The sequence below is a fragment of the Crocodylus porosus genome, unplaced genomic scaffold, assembly GCF_001723895.1.
Source record: "Crocodylus porosus isolate Cpor-Errol unplaced genomic scaffold, CroPor_comp1, whole genome shotgun sequence".
NCBI lineage: Eukaryota > Metazoa > Chordata > Crocodylia > Crocodylidae > Crocodylus > Crocodylus porosus.
In genome coordinates, this window is record NW_017728916.1 from 7,408,454 (window position 1) to 7,426,801 (window position 18,348).

Genomic DNA, 18,348 nt, shown 5'->3' on the forward strand with positions numbered 1-18,348 from the left:
GATTTTTTGTATGACCACAGCGCCTACGAAGCCTAGCCATGAACCAGGATCCTTTATTCTAGGCACTGCAAAGAAAACGTAAAAGCATAAAAGGAGCCATACCAGGCTGGACCACAGACCCCTCTAGCTCGGTATCCTGCATCTCACAGGGGCAGAGAGTGGACACTAAGGGGAAGAGTATTTATGCAGGACCCATCCAGCCTCATCTGCCCCCTGTCCCTTGCAGGATCCAGTACCCAGAGGCCAGGGAATTTCTAAGTTGGAGGTTGTGTTTAATATTCCCCAATGGACTGATCCTGCATGAATGCTCTTTGGTTAAATTATTGCTTTTTACAACAGGTGTGTTAAACCTATGGTCTGTGAGCCAGATCCAGCCTGTAGGTCAGTGAACTAGCCCCAGCCCATGCACTGCATGTGATGTGCAGGATGGACCCAGCGCCATGCATGCTGAAGGCAGCACAGGGGGATGGAAAGTCAAGGATGCCACATGCTCCACGAGCACTCCACAGGGGTCAGTCCTGGTCCAGCCCTCAGGCCGGCTCAGGAGCGCTCATCTGGCCCACAGGGCCACTTGAGTTTGACACCCTTGCTCTGCAACATCTTGTAGACATAAGTGACTTCCATGAGTGAACTGCATACTTCCTTTTGTCTGCTGCTGCCTGGTAATGTGATTGCATGTCCCCTAGTTCAACTACTGTGGGATATTCAGTAGTAAAGCCTTGTTTACTTTCATGCCATTCAGCATTTTATAGACCACCTGTGTCCAACCATGTAGCCCTGTGGGCTGGATGAGTGACCTGGGGATGGTCTGGGAGGGGTCGGTCTGTAGGTGTGATCCAGGATGCTGGCTCGACCCCACATGCCCTCTGGCCCAACCCCACACACCCAGATCTGGCTGTGCCGGCCTGGCCTCGTGTGCCCAGATCCAGGCACATGCTGGCACGATTTGGCACACCGAAGCCATGTGATCTGACCTGCGGGGCTCCCCATGGGTCCAGAAATTTGGCAGTAGGGAAACAGCAATTAACGCCACCACTGCTCTCCCACTGCCAAATTTTCAAACCCCTGAGGAGCTCCACAGGCTGATGACATGACTCCAGAGGGCAGATCTGGCCCGTGGCCTGAATACCCTTGTTATAGACCTCTCTCACCAGTCATCCCCATCAATCGCCGTTTCTCTAAAATGAAAAGACTTAGCCTATTTCTCCTTGCACAGAAGCCTCCCCATGCCTAGTCATCTCTGCTGCCCTTCTCTGTGCCTCTTCTATCTCTGCTACATCCCTTTTGAAAGGGGTGGACTAGAATGATAAAGAACAAAGAATAACAAGACTATCACAAAAAGATTACATCTTATCACAAAAAGATTACATCCTATCTAGACAAGAGACAGCACACGGAGACCAGACAGGGAAGTGGGGGAAAACATAAAAAAAGACAATGCTGACTGTCATGATGAACCAGCAGCCCAACTATTTTCAAGTGCTTTGCAGGAGTTGGGAAAAGAAAGTTTTAATGAGGGTTTTGAAGGAGTACGATGAGATAGTGTTGTGGATGCCTACAGAAAGTTTCTCTAGTATGAGAGGCAGCATGGAGAAGGAACATGCTTGAGTATTTAACAAGTGGGCTAAAAAGGCTGCCAACAGCTGACACAGAAATCTGTGAGCAGCCAGCAAAGAAAAGTTTGTTGGCTAATGCTGATGAGGCAGCTGTAGTATACCAAGGTTTCTAAGTACTGAACTGCTTTCTGTTCCTTGTGTATAGTATTCTCTCTCATCTACTTTCTCTTTCTCACCTTTTAGACAGCTAAAATTGCTTTTCATCCATTAGCCTCTACTCGTCTCCCGTACAAACAGAACCTGAGTTAGTGGCGCAGCATGATGCAGCATGCATCCCTGGCATGAATGCTGCATTAAAAGTGTTACTCATTGTTAACACCCCCTTCTCATAACACCACTTTATGCTAAATCCAACCATTTTGCTACAGGAAGGATTTGACATTGTTCACTGGCAAAATGTTAAAAGAGTTTTTCTACCCCCCCACATTTCTGAGGAAGATGACTTGGATTCCTCAATGCTTCTTTTTAGAGTTGGCAAATGTTTGGTATTAGCTGCAACAACTTTCATTAAAAACTCGAGTAAACAGAGTTAAGGATATCCCTGAAAAAGTGATCATATAAAACAGTTCACTTTCAGTTTACTGTTAAACATTTCAGTGCCCAAATAACCTGGAAACACGGTGTTTACAGCATAGAACAGCTGACAACTTTTTAAAAGTACTAACAGTTTAAATACAGGAGCTCCTCGACAAACACAAAAACTAATTATTTCTTACATTCTACTCAAGAAATGTTCAAAGTGAGACATTTCACACCTACTGCCGTGTTAAACATCATACAGAAGTTAAACATCATACAGATAAGAGTCTAGCCTACCTGTACCTCCAGGATTATAAGGGCAAATTAAATTCAGAGGATCAGAGAATGCTTCATCTGGATGATGGCAAAAGCTAAACAATACTAACATCTCTCCAACACCACCAAAACACATTTCTTAACTGACAGAGCAAAAAAAGTGCCTGAGGCATCCTGAAAATGTTTAGAATAGTTTATAAAGGTGTTGTTATTTTTCTGTTCCTCTGTTGATGTTTAGAAAGTCCTCTTCAGCAGGAGAAATGGTGATATAAACTGACTGTACACACACAGAGTGTTTAGCACACAAAATAAAAATGAAGCAGCAAGCTACTTGATCACTCACTCCTATTACTTAGTGTCTCCAGTAACTATACTAGCTACTGGTAACTTGAGTAGACAAATAAGACTATAATTTTCTTAATACCTTTTTTCAGATTCCACGGTCTGCTGCTTTGGCCTGTTTCTCGTGCTTACTGAGGTTGAATGATTAAGGAGCCTGGGTGGGGGGGAAAGTATATATTTATCTAAACAGCACTCTTTTTAAAAACCTTTCCAGTGTACAGAGCACACTAACAAAACACTTCCTGCAAAATAAACATTCGAAACATGTCAGGACATATGTCACACGCAGGCTGAATGCATTTCTCTCAAGGGAACTCAGCAAAACCCAATCCTGCTCTCACTGAAGTCAGTAGCAAAGTTCCTAACTCTCATGGTACCTCAGTCTTGTAAACACTGCGTATCCTTTTCATTAAAGCTCTTTAGAAACAAGGTGCCCCAGCTGATTTTTACCCCAGTGGACACCACCACAATTGTTCTCCATGGATGGAAGCCAGGCTGCTTTCAACACAGAAGCTCAGCCTCGCGCATCACAAGTGGCAGAGAGAGGAAACAGTAGGACACAGTGCAGTGAATAAGACAGGGACAAAAAACATGCGGGAAGGAAGACTGCAGAAGTGGTTAGGTGGATATGGAGGAAGACAGTGGAGGGCAAGGAAAATGCAGAACTTAGGACGCTGGGCAAGAGAAATGGTAAGGTGGGAGTGAGGTGTTGGGCAGGAGGTTTTAAGGCGTAAAAACTAGAGAACTAGGAAGAAGTAAGAAGAGCAATCAGAAGGTAAAATGGGGATGAATAAGATGGGGATGAACTGAGGCTGGACTCTGTTATCTTCTGAGGTCCCTTCCAGCCCTAATGTCTATGAAAGATGGTAACTGCCTTCTCCTAAAACCTAGAGAGTCCAGTCCAAACTAGTTAATGGTCTGCATTTGCGCGTGCATTTCTAACTTGAAACAATCACCCAAAGAACTGGCAGGACATGTGGGGTCCTTTTAAAGATTTGAAAAACAGAAGGCAAATCAACAAGGGCAATTTGTAATCGTAAAATCTTTAAGCAAGTCAAGATATTTAGGGGGCAGACTTACAACTTTTGAATTCTTTGGGGCTAACAATTTTGCACCACTAGATGCCATTAACGTCAATGTGTGCAGGATTAAGCCCAGAGTGCAGGGTTTTTTAAGATACAAAATGGGACTGTAAAATCGTCCTTCTAAAACTGCCTTTATTAGTCATCAATTCGAGTAATGTATTAAATACTTCCACTGTGACCCATCCTGGACTGTTAGAGCAGCATTAAGCTAAGCAGTCTCAGCAGTGGGCTAAGTCTTCTAGATGCTGCATGTTTATGTAATTACGTAAATCTTATTTAACTAAATGGATCATGCAGGGTCAAACCTGTGAAATAAACAAATGATCTGCATCATGCAGTGCATACTCCCTATAGTTTATCATCAAGGATCCAATTTTTCAGGTCTTCTAACAGCATCAGACAAAAACAGCTATATATAAAGCTGCAATGTTTGCATTATATGACATAATAACTATGGAAAAACAAGAAAAACTCCCATTGAAGTAAACGTATTAACTTTAAACCTTAATGTTAAGGAAGCAGGAACTGCACAGGGGTAGTGATCCCTGCAAGGTGTCCAAGGTGTTTGATGGGCCTCACCAATGGCACAAGAGATGCAGAGGAATTTGAAAATCAAAGGAGAGATGGACTCAAGTCACATTTCCTATCTTCACAGATGGCTCTTCCCTTTGCATACCAGTACTGACTTTCTTTACTCCCATGTGGCTTTCCCTGTCTCTTCACTCCTTGGTTCCCATACTGGAACCAAGAAATCCACCAAACCAGACTCAATTTCAAGCTAGTATTTCCAAAAAGTACTGCTTAAAGCCATTCAAAAACAAGTCTTCTCGTGAAATACTGTTCTTTCATACATAGAGATGAAGGCATTTGGAGAGGAGGGGTCAAACATTCCTGAGCTATACTAGAATAACATTTTTTTTGCAAAGAACAAGATGTGAGGTTTGAGAATTGTAGTTTGGCGAGTCACTGGTGGAGCTGAGGGAAGAATTTAAGCTAATAAACTTCCTAAACTCCAGTTTTGGAAGGGCATCTAATGTTTTGAAATGCATACTCTCTCCTTGGGGATAATACTGGATAATCATTTACCTTGAGATCTATTTTTAGTCATTAGGGATCTTATGCCAATTCCTCCAGTCACTTTATTTTATTTTGAATAAGCAAATTTCAGTTAATGTTGCTTTTGTTCAACACATTATCATCTTCTGAATTTTAAAGCTCCACAAACACTGGATACCTTGATGCACGTCCTGCCGCCCTTGTCCTCTGGAACAGCTTTTCACTGAATGAAGTTCTATAGCTTAATGGTCTCCGTCTGTATTCACATTTCATGTACATCAAACCCAAAGATGGAAGAAGGAAGCAGGAGAGGTTGATGGGAGAGGATAGGGAAGTCATTAGTACAGCAAGGAGAAAGGAGAGAGTGGACAGACTGCATAGGATTAAAAGTAAACATGCCAAATGATCAGTTATTGTTAATAAGAACTTACTTCTGCGTGCATACATTTTAGAGAATTTCATGTGATCAGATCAAAGCTATACATTGAAAGTATTTACATATTTTCAGATTCAAAACCAGAAATATTTCTACTGTAAACATCTAAAGATTATTTATTGCTGTCACAAGAAGGAATTATAAATTGACAAAATCACAAGCAAAATTAAGGCTAACTTATCGCTTACTAAATGCTACTGACCAAGGAGTGCTGAATTTGTCGCTATATGTTTAGAAGTAAATGTTATTCTTGCAAGTTCCAAAGGAAAACTTTAACAAATAATAAATAGGAATATGCAAGGACAGAGCCACCTGAGGCAAAAGACAGAACTAAGAACTAAATTACCGTATACGGTACAGTAAAGGTTATGTTTAACATGTGCAGCTTAATTTAAATACTGAGGTAGTGAATGACTATGTAATTGGGAAATTTATTAAATGTTTTTCAATCTGTCGTATTTACTCAAATTCAAGACAAGCCCTCCTCCTCCCCCCCAAATAGAGGAGGAAAGCCCCTCATTTTGGATTCAAGTACAAGGTTGTGAGGCAAACCCCAACTCAGGCTCTGGGCTGCAGCCGCTGCCCCCCACCCGTCTGCTGCTGCTTACCCTCAATGGTGGCAGCAGGTAAATATATATGATGTTTGTCATCAATTTAAAAAAAACAAACTATTATTAGACAAGTGGCAGCACACTGCAAACAATGCACACTACAACTTCCAAATACTGCCTTTACATGTCTGTATTTCATATCAGAGAAAGGATTTCAGAGATTTGCCTTTTCTTGGCAACATCTTTGCCAGCCTGCCTCTTAGCAAGGACGGCTCTTCCTTAGATGCTAATCTCCTTACTTTAAATCTCTACTACAATAAAACAGCAATGATATACTTAATTACGTTTCTTTTACTACACTTAATTATGTTCCTATCTTCATTATTTTTCCCATCCCAATGGACATGTCCACATTTTAAATACAATACATGAAACTACAAGTAATTACTGCTATAGAATCACTCCGAACAATTCACACAGAACTCAGATGAGGACGGAGCACTGGCACGGTCCTGAAGACAATTTTCCAGCTGCAGTAGCAGGGTATAATGATCTCTTACTGTTTATCTTTCCCCACTGCCTTTTAAGAAAAACTGCAGCAGAGCATCCGCAGCAATGTGGAAACTCAGGACTAATGAAAATGGCATTCAGTGGACTGTGGGATGTGTCATCATCTTGTTACATGGATTGTGATTGCTCAGCAGCAGAGGTCCCTTCCTGCTCATCGCCATTCACCGTCAGTACTGTGCTCCTCTTCCCTGCTCTTCTCCTAACTATGACCACGATCCCCAGACACCTTCTGGCAAATGACTCTTCTCCTCATCTTCTCCCAAATAGCCCACTAAGAGCAGGGCCTTTGTCAGCCCTTTGCCCCGTCTCACATAAACACCCTGTGTGCTTTCTTCCATGTTATGCACAGAATACCACCCCTGAAATAATCCTCAAGGCCATTTTCCAGTCCTGGCTCAAATCTCTCCTCAAGAACCCATTTCATTGCAATGCTCAAGGGAAAATGCCAATTGATGAGGAGAGATAAGAAGTCAGGAAGAACTTGTGATACCTCGGTGGAGGAGAGATAAGAAGTCAGGATGAAATTAATGATACCTAGCTTGTTTGCACACATGTTCTGTCATGAGAAAGAAGCATGCTTGAACATGCCATGATCTTTCCTCTATAAAACCTAGAAATACACATTTCAGCAATCTGAAAGGATGTATTATCCTACAAGACCATAGAACTTTGATGAAAACTTCCTTTTTTGTAAAAACAACAGCTGCAAAGAAATAGCATTTGCATACTTGTATCTTCATGCTTAAACACTAAGCTGAAATGAATTCATCACATCAGCAATAGTGTTCAAAAATCTTCCAATACCAGATTCCACTACTTCCAAATAGGGATGTTTTGCTTTGAAAAATAATTACACACCAAGACACATAATGAAAGGGTAGGTTAGCTCCGTAATATATGATATGTTCACTTCAGACTCATTTTCTTCTCTTTTAATGACAACATGAACTACAAAAAAAACCCAATCAGCTCCTTGCTCTGCATCATATGTACCACTGTATTTGAGTACTGCTGTTCATCTATCCAGTAGTTCTATGCAGGCAGACACATGGCACAACTAAAAACATTTTATGAACTACTTCAACTGTTTAATGAGCTTAGTTGCACAAGTCTCTTCTCAAAGTTATAAGATACCAAGGATTTTAAGATGCACAGCTGTATGTAATCTGATAACTAAAAATAGAGTGCAACTTGTTTAACTGACTACTGAGACACAAAACCCAAATACCTGTTTTTTTGCTCCTGCTGTAGTAGCTGAGCTGCTATTTTTCTCAAGTCAGTCACTTCTTTCAGTTCATCTTCTTCCTCTGCCAGCAACTGTTCTTTCTGAAGCCTGAAAGATGAAACATTAGTTTAGATTAAAATCCTGTTTTTGGCAGATCATGGATATGCATGCACGTTCTGTTACTTGCTTGTTTTAAGTAAATGGTGATGTTACTCGACTGTAATTGAAAAGACCTTGTTAGAAGTTTTAACTTTTTCTCCCCAACCAAAATTATTTGCATCCATCATAGCACATCCATCTTACAAACAGGAGTTTTAAAAATATGTCTTTAAGGCTTACTGTTTTTCATCTCCCCATTCTTCATTCGGTTCTATTTTCTGGGATTTCTCAGGATGCTTTCCTTGTTCCTTATACAGAATGGAAAAAATTAAGAGTTTAGATGTTAATGAATTAAATGTACCATCTAGTTTTTTCCTCTTCTGAAGTTACAGTACCTTAATGTAAGAGATAAATGGTCCAATTTGTACATCTCCTTGTTCAGGAATTGCTGCATCTTCTGCATTAGGGTCAATATAATCATCCACCTCCTGGTCTAGTGATGATTGATGGAGATTGGAAAAGAGAATATTAAACAGTTCTCTCAATCTAATGTTACTCCTAAGAAAGAAAGGTACTTGTAACAAAGTCAAAAAAGATAATATGGTGAAATCTTGACTTTTGAATGTAGAAAGGATCTCCAAGACACCTATTTCTTTCTCATTGTGCATTTTCTGACTTGATCTTTATAATTTTATTACAATGATGTTTGAAATGATGAACATAGATGTACTACACCATCATACGAGATTATGAAGTGCCTCACTGACATGATCTGTGCCCTGACCAAACAAGAATTTAAGCACATTACAACAACACACATGCCATAGGCCTTACCTTTCTGTGAGTCGTGTTTATTTCCTATTAAATGATTGTCGTTTCTTAAAGTCTGTTCCCTTGTTGATTCTGATACCTGAGAGTGAAGGCTGATTGTATCATCATCAGATGGCTGTAAAAACAGGGACAACTCAAACATAACTTCCATGTTCATTACTTATTTCACTGCATGTTTTATTTTGATAAACCATAAACTACAGTAAGGAATCTGTCCTTAATGACCCTCAAATGAAATTAGATTTAAGGAAAAAAAAACCTAACAATGAATGCAACAATGAATGCTTAAGTTGCTCGGCTTCATTTGCAAATCAGCATTTCTCATTTGCAGAACACTTGCAGCCCAATGCTCTTGACAGAGTAAAATGTGCACCTGTGAAAGCAGCAGTTCCTGAAACACCCAACTATTTTTCCTTCCAAATGCTCACTCGGCACCACCCAGTTTTTCGAGTCTTCGTGACCACTTTCCTCCTTAGTTTTCTCTTGACACAACCTTATGATATTTCCATTTTCATGAACAGTCTAATTATGTCTCGGTCCAGGGGTCAGCACCCATGGCTCATAGGCTGGATCCAACCGACAAAGTGACTGGATCTGGCCCACTGGGGACAGGAATCGCTGCCATACATTGTAGAGGTGGCAGCAGGGGCTTGGGTGCTGCACAGGGGAGCAGTGGCCTGCAGTGGAAGCCTGCTGCTCTAAAAGGTTGCCAACTCCTGCTCAAGTCTCCTTTAACCTGGATTTTAAGCATTTTAATAATCTTCATTTAGTCCCATTTTCACAATGTTCTTGTGTTTAATTTTAATACTGCTGTTACACAAACTACAGCTGGCTAAACTCCAGAAGTATACAGCTACATGAGCAGGTTCTTGGAAAAAGTAGATGCTGCTGATCACTATACATCTAACATGTCAAACAGCATTTTCTACCAAATTTGAATTCGGAACACATTTTTTCAACATAAACATCCCTTTCATTAAAAATACATTATGCATCACTTCACTTTATTTGTTTTAATAAGTGAAAGTAAATTTAAAATACAACCTTACATGCTGCATCTAAAAATGTGGTTAAAACGAACCACATTTGACTGAATGTAACTGCAACACCCTTTCATTTATTTAAGTTTTCCTAAACGTTACACAGTAAGTCTGTAGACTCTGAAGGAAAAATAAAACTTCTTAAAATAAAAAAGTTTAAATAAGCAGTACAAGAAAACTCACTTCAGTGGTAGACAGTCTTTTATCTCCATTATCACTGCCAATGCCAGAGTCAGGGCCATGATTTTTATTGGGGTAAAAATCTTCCATACTATAAGGAGGAAAAAGGCAAACACAAAGTAAAATTTAACTTTTCTACATGAGAAGTGAAAAGTAAAACACCATTTTCCAAGCTGCGACAGGTGTGACTATGGACATTCTCAGTCTGCTAAAAAACTATTTTAAAAGAAAATTAAGATTCAAAAGATCAACCTACAGGGTGGCCAACCTGTGCCATGGGCAGCCTGTGCATGGCACATGGCAGACTGTGGAGGGGACAGCACGGCAGCAGATGGGGCAAGGAGCAGAAGACAGAGCCACAGATCATACAGGTAGCAGAGGGCAAGAACGAGAAAGCAGAGCAAGAGACTGGGCAAGGAAGATCAGAATAGCACTCAGGGCACGCTCCCCAACAAGGCTGGCCCCCACTGAATTAGCTTATCTTGTCGAGTTTCTTGTAAACTCAGACCACTTCTCACAGTCCACCCAAGTACTACGTCTGGGGGCAGTGTTTAAATACCAACTGCATCACTTCCTTTGAGAAACTACAACGCGTTAAACTTCACCCAGAGTTGTGGTTTCCTGACTACTACCAAGCCTGCCTTCTGGTCGAATGCTGTCATCTCACTACCCCTTGCTAACCCTGTCTGGATAGCTACTCAGGGCTCTGCTCAGAAACTAAACGTTCCAGAAATTCCAGCACAAGGAAAACCTTGTTTCTTTTTTTCAGCACTAAACACTGACAAACCTAAAGGTTGTGAATGCAGCTTTAAATTTATTGCCAAGAATACAACAATGCTGTATAGAATATTTGGTTTCCTAAAGCAAGACAGACTGAAAGTCCAAGCAGAAGGAAGTATATTTATTTGCTTATTTCAAAAAGATCTTCTATGAAAAAAGTCAAGTAAAATATTCCAAGTTTCTGATTTCAAGAGAACTCAAAGCAAAAAAGCCCAAATTGTTTTAAGCTTTGCAGGGTACAGTTCAATTTATAGTTTCTTCAAATATATACAGCTGTCTCATGGTCAGGAGAGGCAGGCTTTCTTGCTAACAAATTGTTCCACTTTGAGCAAGTTCAGGGAAATATAACCATAATGCCATACTGTACTGCAGGAGCCCTAAAGAAGTGACCTGCTTCAATGAACACATTCAAAATAAGACTTTAGTCTAATTTCTGATATACTACATTAATTCTTCAGTGAGAATAATTATAATTTGCTTTGTAATAAGAGTTGAGTGAAATTTTGCTGAGTGTTTAATTTCAAAGCTGTTTCCATGCATTTTGAGCTCAAAACAGCAACACAGAAACAAAACAAAAAGCTTCCAGATGAAATGAGGGCACTCGAAACTTTTTGAGTTTTGAAGCAGGTGGCAGGAGGCAGGGGAGAACCAGGGCTGCGCTGAGTGGCTCCGCAGCCCCCTGGAGCTCAGCCCAGTGGTGGGAGGCGGGCAGAGCCAGGGCTGAGCTCCATGGAGCCCAGCGCTGGGTGAGAGCTGCGCTGGTCCCAGGCGGCAGCAGCAGCCTCCTGTCATCCAGTGCAGATCCGGGGGTCTGCATCCCCACGAGGAGTCCGGCACAACCCTGCAGCCCTCCCGAGGGTGCAGGCCCCGGATCTGCATGCTGGATGACGGGAGGCTACCGCTGCCAGCAAGTGTCACGGAGTTTTGCTTTCAGGACTTTGAGGTGCAGGTTTCCAAGAAACCCCTGCACCTAACTCCTTGAAACTTGGCAGGCTTCATGCCCTCAGAAGGGGCTACCATCCCTGCAACCTGGATGTGAATGAGACAACAAATGACAATGATTTAGGAATTTTCATGATGTCCCATTATAGCCTATGAGCAAAACACTGAAACGCGTCAAAACAGCGAAACAGTTTTGACGAAACGAAACGGGACAGTGCTTTGAAATGAAACAACAAAATGAAACACTGTCTCTTTGAAATGGCAAAATGGACGTCGAAACAAAACAATGGTGTTTCGCGCAGCCCTGCTAAACATTGAATTCAAAGCAAAAATGAAGAAAGGAAAATACCTGTCGGTCAGTGGCTGGGAGGGGATTCGTTTTCCCAATGATGGAAGATCCAAAGAATCTGGTTTTTTATCTATTCTGAGGCATGCCTGAATGCTGAGGAATTTAAATATGTGTACTTTGCCCTTTAAACATATCTGTTAGGAAACACACAAAAAAATTAATTTAGCTACACGATATATTTACAATACCATGTACGAACAAATACCTTTTATATCTAAGGGATTTCCGCCTTCCACCCACCCAATAAAAATGCAGCTCTGGTAGCTCATTAGTCAAGCTATAAAAAAAATCCTACTGCCTAGAAGCCCAAGACAGACAGAGCTGCTATGTAGGCAAATGCAAGTGCCAGTCTCTTGCCTGCAGCAGAAGGGTACAGCTGATCTAAGTGACAACAGGAGAAAAGCATTTAAACCATCTACGTGAGGAGAGGGTGGCAGAACAGATGAACATGTTGAATGAGAGAGGAACAAAGGGAAACACAATGTCTCTGTGAAAAATGGAGAAAAGGATGATGCATTTGGACAGGCCTAGTAACACGGCCTAGTAATGTCAGGGCAGACAAAAGCAAGTGTAAAGATGGAAAGAGCTTGCAGAAGTAGGGAAGTGGAAAGATGACAGGGGATCCTGTGGGAAAAAGGAAGCTGATCCTAATGCTGGGAGCTGCAGTTTTTCTCCTGGGCTGCACCACTGGAAGTTCACAATACCTTATCAGTTTGCCATGTAATGTAGCAGTTTCTTCTTCCTTTTCAAAATTTGATTTCTATATTTTGAAGGCCAGAATGGAACATTTTGATCAACTAGTCAGACCATGGACACAACATAAGGCAGAGAAGTTACCCCATGCTGAACAACTTCAGCGACTTGCACAGGAATTGGGGGTGATTGGGCAGGTCCTATGTACTTCCTGATCAGCTACAGTAAAGGGTTAGATGAAGGACAAGCTACAAAACAAAACTTCTGAGCAAGGATCATGGGTCCAGAAACATTCGTAGATGTTTTATACGAGTGATAGCTGGTAATGAACCAAACACGCCTTCCCCTTCTTTTAAATCTATGGTTAGCCAAGGAACCAGAAGGGTTTTATACTAACCTGTGCTGGTGGTATCTGCATTGGATTGTTATCCAGAATTATTACTTGTAAATGGCATAATTTCCTGTAGCAAACTGGGATCTCTGTAATTTTATTACACGAAAAATCCAGCTTTACCAAGGGGAGGTCTCCCAATTCTGTAAGGGGGGAAAGACAACAGAATTAGACATCCTAATGCTTTGTGTAATAGACTTAAATCAGCGAGAGGATAGAGAGAAGCTTACCATCTGGCAACATATGGAGATTATTTCTTCTTATGTTTAACTCTCTGAGTGACTGCAATTTTCCTATTTGCTGGGGAAGGACCTGAATCTCATTACAGCTAACATCCTAAGCAAAAGATAAGGAGTCAGTGAGTTGAACGATAGCTTGACTGAAATAAAACAAAGGAAATGTTACATTTTAAAAAAGGCAAACTTATTTTCCCTTTTCCAAACAGAGACAGCTGCAACCTAAGTCTTACAGCTTCTTCCTCAACCTAGAGTAACATCTAGTAGTATGAGTGCCCAAGCAAGAGACCTAAACCTGTGGACAAGTGATATTAACTTTGAGGCTAATGCACTGGACTGCAGATCAGAAGATGCACCTGTTCCCATCTCTGCCAAAGATTTCTTATGCAAGCAAGTCATTTATATTCTGTTCCCTCTGTAAAATGGGGATAATAATCCTTCTCCTTCAGTATGTTACGTGACCAAACCATTATTGGATCCAAACCCCTGAGCTTCTACTCCCCGAAGTAAAATACCCCAGCCTGTTATCAATAAGGAGCAGCAATCTCTAAACGAGCACATGAAACAGTATAGTTACCCCAGGTGCTGCATGATTGCTTCTAACCTTTGCTAATGTATTGAACCTGGAGATGACCTCAAATATATACACAAAAATGCAAGTTTCCAACCTGTTTTAATCTCAGTTCAATAAAGGAGACTGCAAGACCTAGTTTGCCAGGTGTGATTTGTATATCTTACAACATTTAGATGTCTGCCTACCCAACATACAGGTGAAGAATCAAAGCTTTGTTTAAAAGGTTAGGTCTTTAGAGGCACATTCAGCTTTCCTCTCCAATAAGGAAATCCATAAGCTTCAGAATCAGCGCAACTCCCCGGTGCTGACAGAGGGACGAGGCAACCCCAGTCCTGCCCAGAGCTGGATGTCTGGGAAGCTGCAGGGTTGCCTCCTGCACAGATACTCTCATTCACTATTTCACTACGCCCTAGCTCAGGACAGGATTCCTTCCATCAGCATGGCTCTCCAGCATCCATCTGGGCACTTGTGTTGCCTACTAGCCTTAAAAGTGTGAAATGACTGTTGACCCATTTTCAATATGGGTGTAGACATAACGTAATGGTTTCCCCACTTCTATTCTGGGCGCACGAGAAAAGAAGAAATTTAAAATTCATTCATACTATCCCAATCTACTTCCAAGTTAAACGACTCCTATTTGTATTCACCTCTGAAAAATTAATCAAGGGTAAACAGGCTGAATTATTTCTGAAGTGTGCATGTCTATGATAAAAGCAGTCAGAACTCCTGTGGCAGAGGTGATATCTTTTATTAGACCAACTAGGTAGTTGCAAAAATATTTTTATATTTGCAACTTCTGGGCGCACACGCCCTTCCTCAGGCAAAGGAGAATAGTAAAATGTCTCCTGGGTAGAAATAAAACTTCATACTGCACAGGGGACTGGAGAATGCTATTAGTTATCCTGGGTGGGAAAGTTCAATTTATGCAAATTAGGCTCGAATAAAAGTTGGAGCAGTCTATTTGCCCAAAGGTGTCTAATGGCAATCAGGATATTGAATTTGGTTAACAAAAAAAGCAGCAAAACAGCAAAATTCAACATCCTGCTTGCCATCAGACACCTTCTGGTAAAAGATATTGCCGCCCCTGCCACAAGAGTTTTGACTGCTTTTGCCTTTAGACCAACACGGCTGCAACCTATATTCCTGAGACATGCCTACAACAGAAATGGGACACTGGTTGGTTGCAACGTCCAATTAGCAACACCCCTAAGAACTGACGAGACACCCGCCATCCCCCAGTTCTCATTACCGCTGGGGTTAGTGCAGGCACGTTTCGTTCTGGGCGCAGCAGCTGTTGCCAGACTGCAAAAACTAATCTTTACTTAACACCAGACTGCCTCCTTACGCGCAATTACTGCTTGTTTGGCTTTCACAGATTAACTTTATGGCAACACATACGAAGTTCTGAAGAGCAAAAACAGTCATCCCATTTTCATCTGTAAATATTTCTGAATCAAGGAACTTCAGTCAGGGGACAGGACAGTAGGTAAACAAATTATAGAAATGTCAAACATATTCTAACAAGGATCTTTTAAATGTGCAGGCTGACTGACAATATTTCTTTACCCCTGTAGAAGGAAGACTTCCAGGTGAAAGACATTTAGAAAAGGAATGTGATAAGTAATGGCCTTTAAGTATAATATATTGTACAAGGGGTATAAACACTGTCTTTGGAGCAGGATGAACTGTGCTGGGATGTGTCCTGACACAGCCGACCTGCTTACTGGTGTCTACAGACATCTTTTGGAGCCACTGTCCTATGGCGCTGGGCTCCTGCCTCTCTCAGGGCTTTGGGAGCCCAATCCTGCAGAATAACAGCCCCAGGTGCCATGTCCCAAACTGGGATGTGTCTGCAAGTGGGGGAACCCCACAGTTCTGCAGGCCACAGGCATCCCCTCCCATTTACAGCATCACAAACTGTAACCTCTTCTGGTTGCAGCAACATTTTTGGGCACTTGGAGTGAGACAAAGGGCTAGAAAGTTTGTTCGCAATTTGTGCTTCCGTCAACATTTTTATGGGGGCACAAGGGTGACATCTGTTTGCACCCAAAGGAGAATCTCTCAGAGAGATATTCTTTAAATCAGATGTTCGAATGCAACATATTGTTTTACAGGGGAGGGTTTAGTGTTCTAGACTGATGACAAAATTGAGCAAATGTTTCATTTGCATATGAACTATGACAAAAAAAATTAGAACAACTTCAAAATTTTGCACGCTTCATAATTTCCCAATTACAACAAACTGAACATTTATGTAAGGTCAGTCATGCTAGTAAGAATAAGTTTAATTACATATTTCAAGATTCTCTATAATGTAAATGTTTAATACAAATATACTCACCAACTCCATTAGGTCTCTCAATTTTCCAATTTCTTCTGGAATGGAAACTAGCTTATTATTACTAACAACCAACACTTTAAGGGGCAGGTCAAATAGGTATTTTGGCAATGTTGATAAAAGATTTCGACTAGGAGAAAAAAGGAGAGAAGGAGGAAAAAGAAGAAGAAATTTTAATATTCCGCTGACAATTTACATTGAGTTTGAGATTCTTAATATAAAAAAAAAATCCTTTTCCCTTCTATCAGTTATACTAATTTATCTATTATATAGTCATATAACTAAATCCAACTGTAAGCTATATTTTCTAGCATGAATCATTTGCCAGATCCCCGTAGTCAAATAAATGTCATGTCCCCATCCAATCTGAATAAATGATACTCTACTGTAATAGTTTAGAGCTGCCCATCTTCCAACAATAAAATGGGGAACTAGATGCTGATTTAAACTGCTTTCCTGACATCCAAGCATCATTGAGTGAAAGGGACTAGAAACAAAATGACAAAATGTAAAAACCTACTGACTTACTAGACGAGAATTTTAGCTGTACAAAAATACAAACCAAGCTGAAACATGCATTCTTGAAGTTCTGGGTAATGACACCCAGGAACATTTCCTTTGTTTGGCAGAGCTGATCAATGGAGAGGTGCAGTGAACCCTGTATTATGTCGCTGAAAGGTATGTTTTAATTAATGCTGACTTGTACATTATGGGCCTCAGTAACCGCCCTGCACAACAGAAGCATGCTACACTAACAAGAAAGATGTCCCTATTCATGCTGTCATTGCACTCTTCCAGCTACAGGTCACCCCTTGTCACAGGTCTATATAAAAATACATTTCCTGGTAAAATACCTGTGCTAGACAAGAAGTGTGTTTTGAAAAGCAGACTGTTCAGCTAGAATAATGAATCAATTGCTGTCAGGCATAAAGGCGAAGCTGTGGCAGTTTTCAATGGTTTAACAATAGGCCAATCTGGAGAGTTTCAAAATTCTTTCAGTTCTTAGTTTTCCTTTCTCACACATCCTCCACCTGCCTACTTCCGCAGCACGGGACAGCGTACCCATCTTTCCTGGAAAGCTGATGCTTATTTCTCGTTCCTCCTCTCAGATGATGCGGCTAATTGTTTTCAGCACTGCAGGCACATCGAGCATCATTTGTTTGTATGACAGGCAAGTTGAACCTACTGTGCAGAATGAGCCTACAGCCTATGAAAAGTTATTACTCCAAAAAAAAGGAAGGAGCGAGAACAACGTACAGTAGGTTATCACCAACTGTGGGGGTCTAGTGTTGAGATACAGGACAAGGGGAGAAAAGGTTACTCACCTAATGTTAAGATACGTTAACATCTGCAGATTTTTAATAGCTTCGGGAATGGATTTGATGCAATTGTGATACAAATTTAATGTCTCAAGTGGTGCGAACAGCCATACATCAGGAGGAATTTCCGTGAATCTATTTTTTGATAGGTCTGTGGGAAAGAAAAGAAATTTCTTAAGGTCAAAAATTTACCCAAGACCAGAGAAATGCAGAGGACCAAGAGGCTAGTAGAGAAAAATGTTCATAAAACAGATGCTGATAATTAACCTAATCAGGTTAAAACCTTGAAATAAAAAAAAGGTTAATGGTTGTACCTTTCACCATTTTTACCCTCTGCTTAAAAAAGGACCCAGAATCTAAACTTACGCCACCACCTATTCCCTGTAAAATTAAAAATGTTCAACAAATATCAATCATGATTTTCAATTCTCTTTCTCTCTGTCTTTAATCTACACGATTCCCTCTCATCTTTCTCCCTTGCTAGGCACAACAAGACAACACCTAACAATAAGATACAAACTCGGAGACAACTATGGTCCTTTGGAAGCGTGTAATTTTCTTTAACGTCAACATTTATTCTTTCAACCAACCCAAAAATAATTTAATATTCAAGCAAAATTTATTCAGCTAATTAAACTAAAAAACAGCAAAGAATGGGCAAAATCCACGTGTCTATTTTAAGAGAATTTATCCCAACCATGCAACTGGTCCAGTAAGAGATATCAGCTACAAAAATCCTTGCTTCACATCATTCCTGGACCATCGTGGCTACAACATCACTCCAGAACTGCCACCTTTGTTACCATGAATGCAGGCAATGTCTGCTTTCCCAATTATACAGATGGCCTAGGGACTTCCCACATACACTGCCGCCAAGGCAACATTAAAAATCACTTTAAA

At 40.9% G+C, this 18,348-nt stretch overlaps 1 protein-coding gene across 1 annotated transcript in view; it reads right to left on the minus strand.

Moving 5' to 3' along the window:
- LRCH2 (leucine rich repeats and calponin homology domain containing 2) overlaps window positions 1-17,772 on the minus strand; it is a 41,282-nt gene extending 23,510 nt beyond the window's left edge. Inside the window, exons 1-12 of the mRNA XM_019536161.1 lie at window positions 17,763-17,772; window positions 17,455-17,599; window positions 16,133-16,259; window positions 13,212-13,317; window positions 12,988-13,124; window positions 11,898-12,031; window positions 9,830-9,917; window positions 8,610-8,721; window positions 8,171-8,268; window positions 8,016-8,083; window positions 7,680-7,784; window positions 2,836-2,907 (exon numbers count right to left, since the gene is read on the minus strand). Coding sequence (XP_019391706.1) covers window positions 2,836-2,907; window positions 7,680-7,784; window positions 8,016-8,083; window positions 8,171-8,268; window positions 8,610-8,721; window positions 9,830-9,917; window positions 11,898-12,031; window positions 12,988-13,124; window positions 13,212-13,317; window positions 16,133-16,259; window positions 17,455-17,599; window positions 17,763-17,772 — 1,202 coding nt within the window. The remainder of the gene's footprint in view (window positions 1-2,835; window positions 2,908-7,679; window positions 7,785-8,015; window positions 8,084-8,170; window positions 8,269-8,609; window positions 8,722-9,829; window positions 9,918-11,897; window positions 12,032-12,987; window positions 13,125-13,211; window positions 13,318-16,132; window positions 16,260-17,454; window positions 17,600-17,762) is intronic.
- Between the last annotated feature and the right edge of the window lie 576 nt (window positions 17,773-18,348).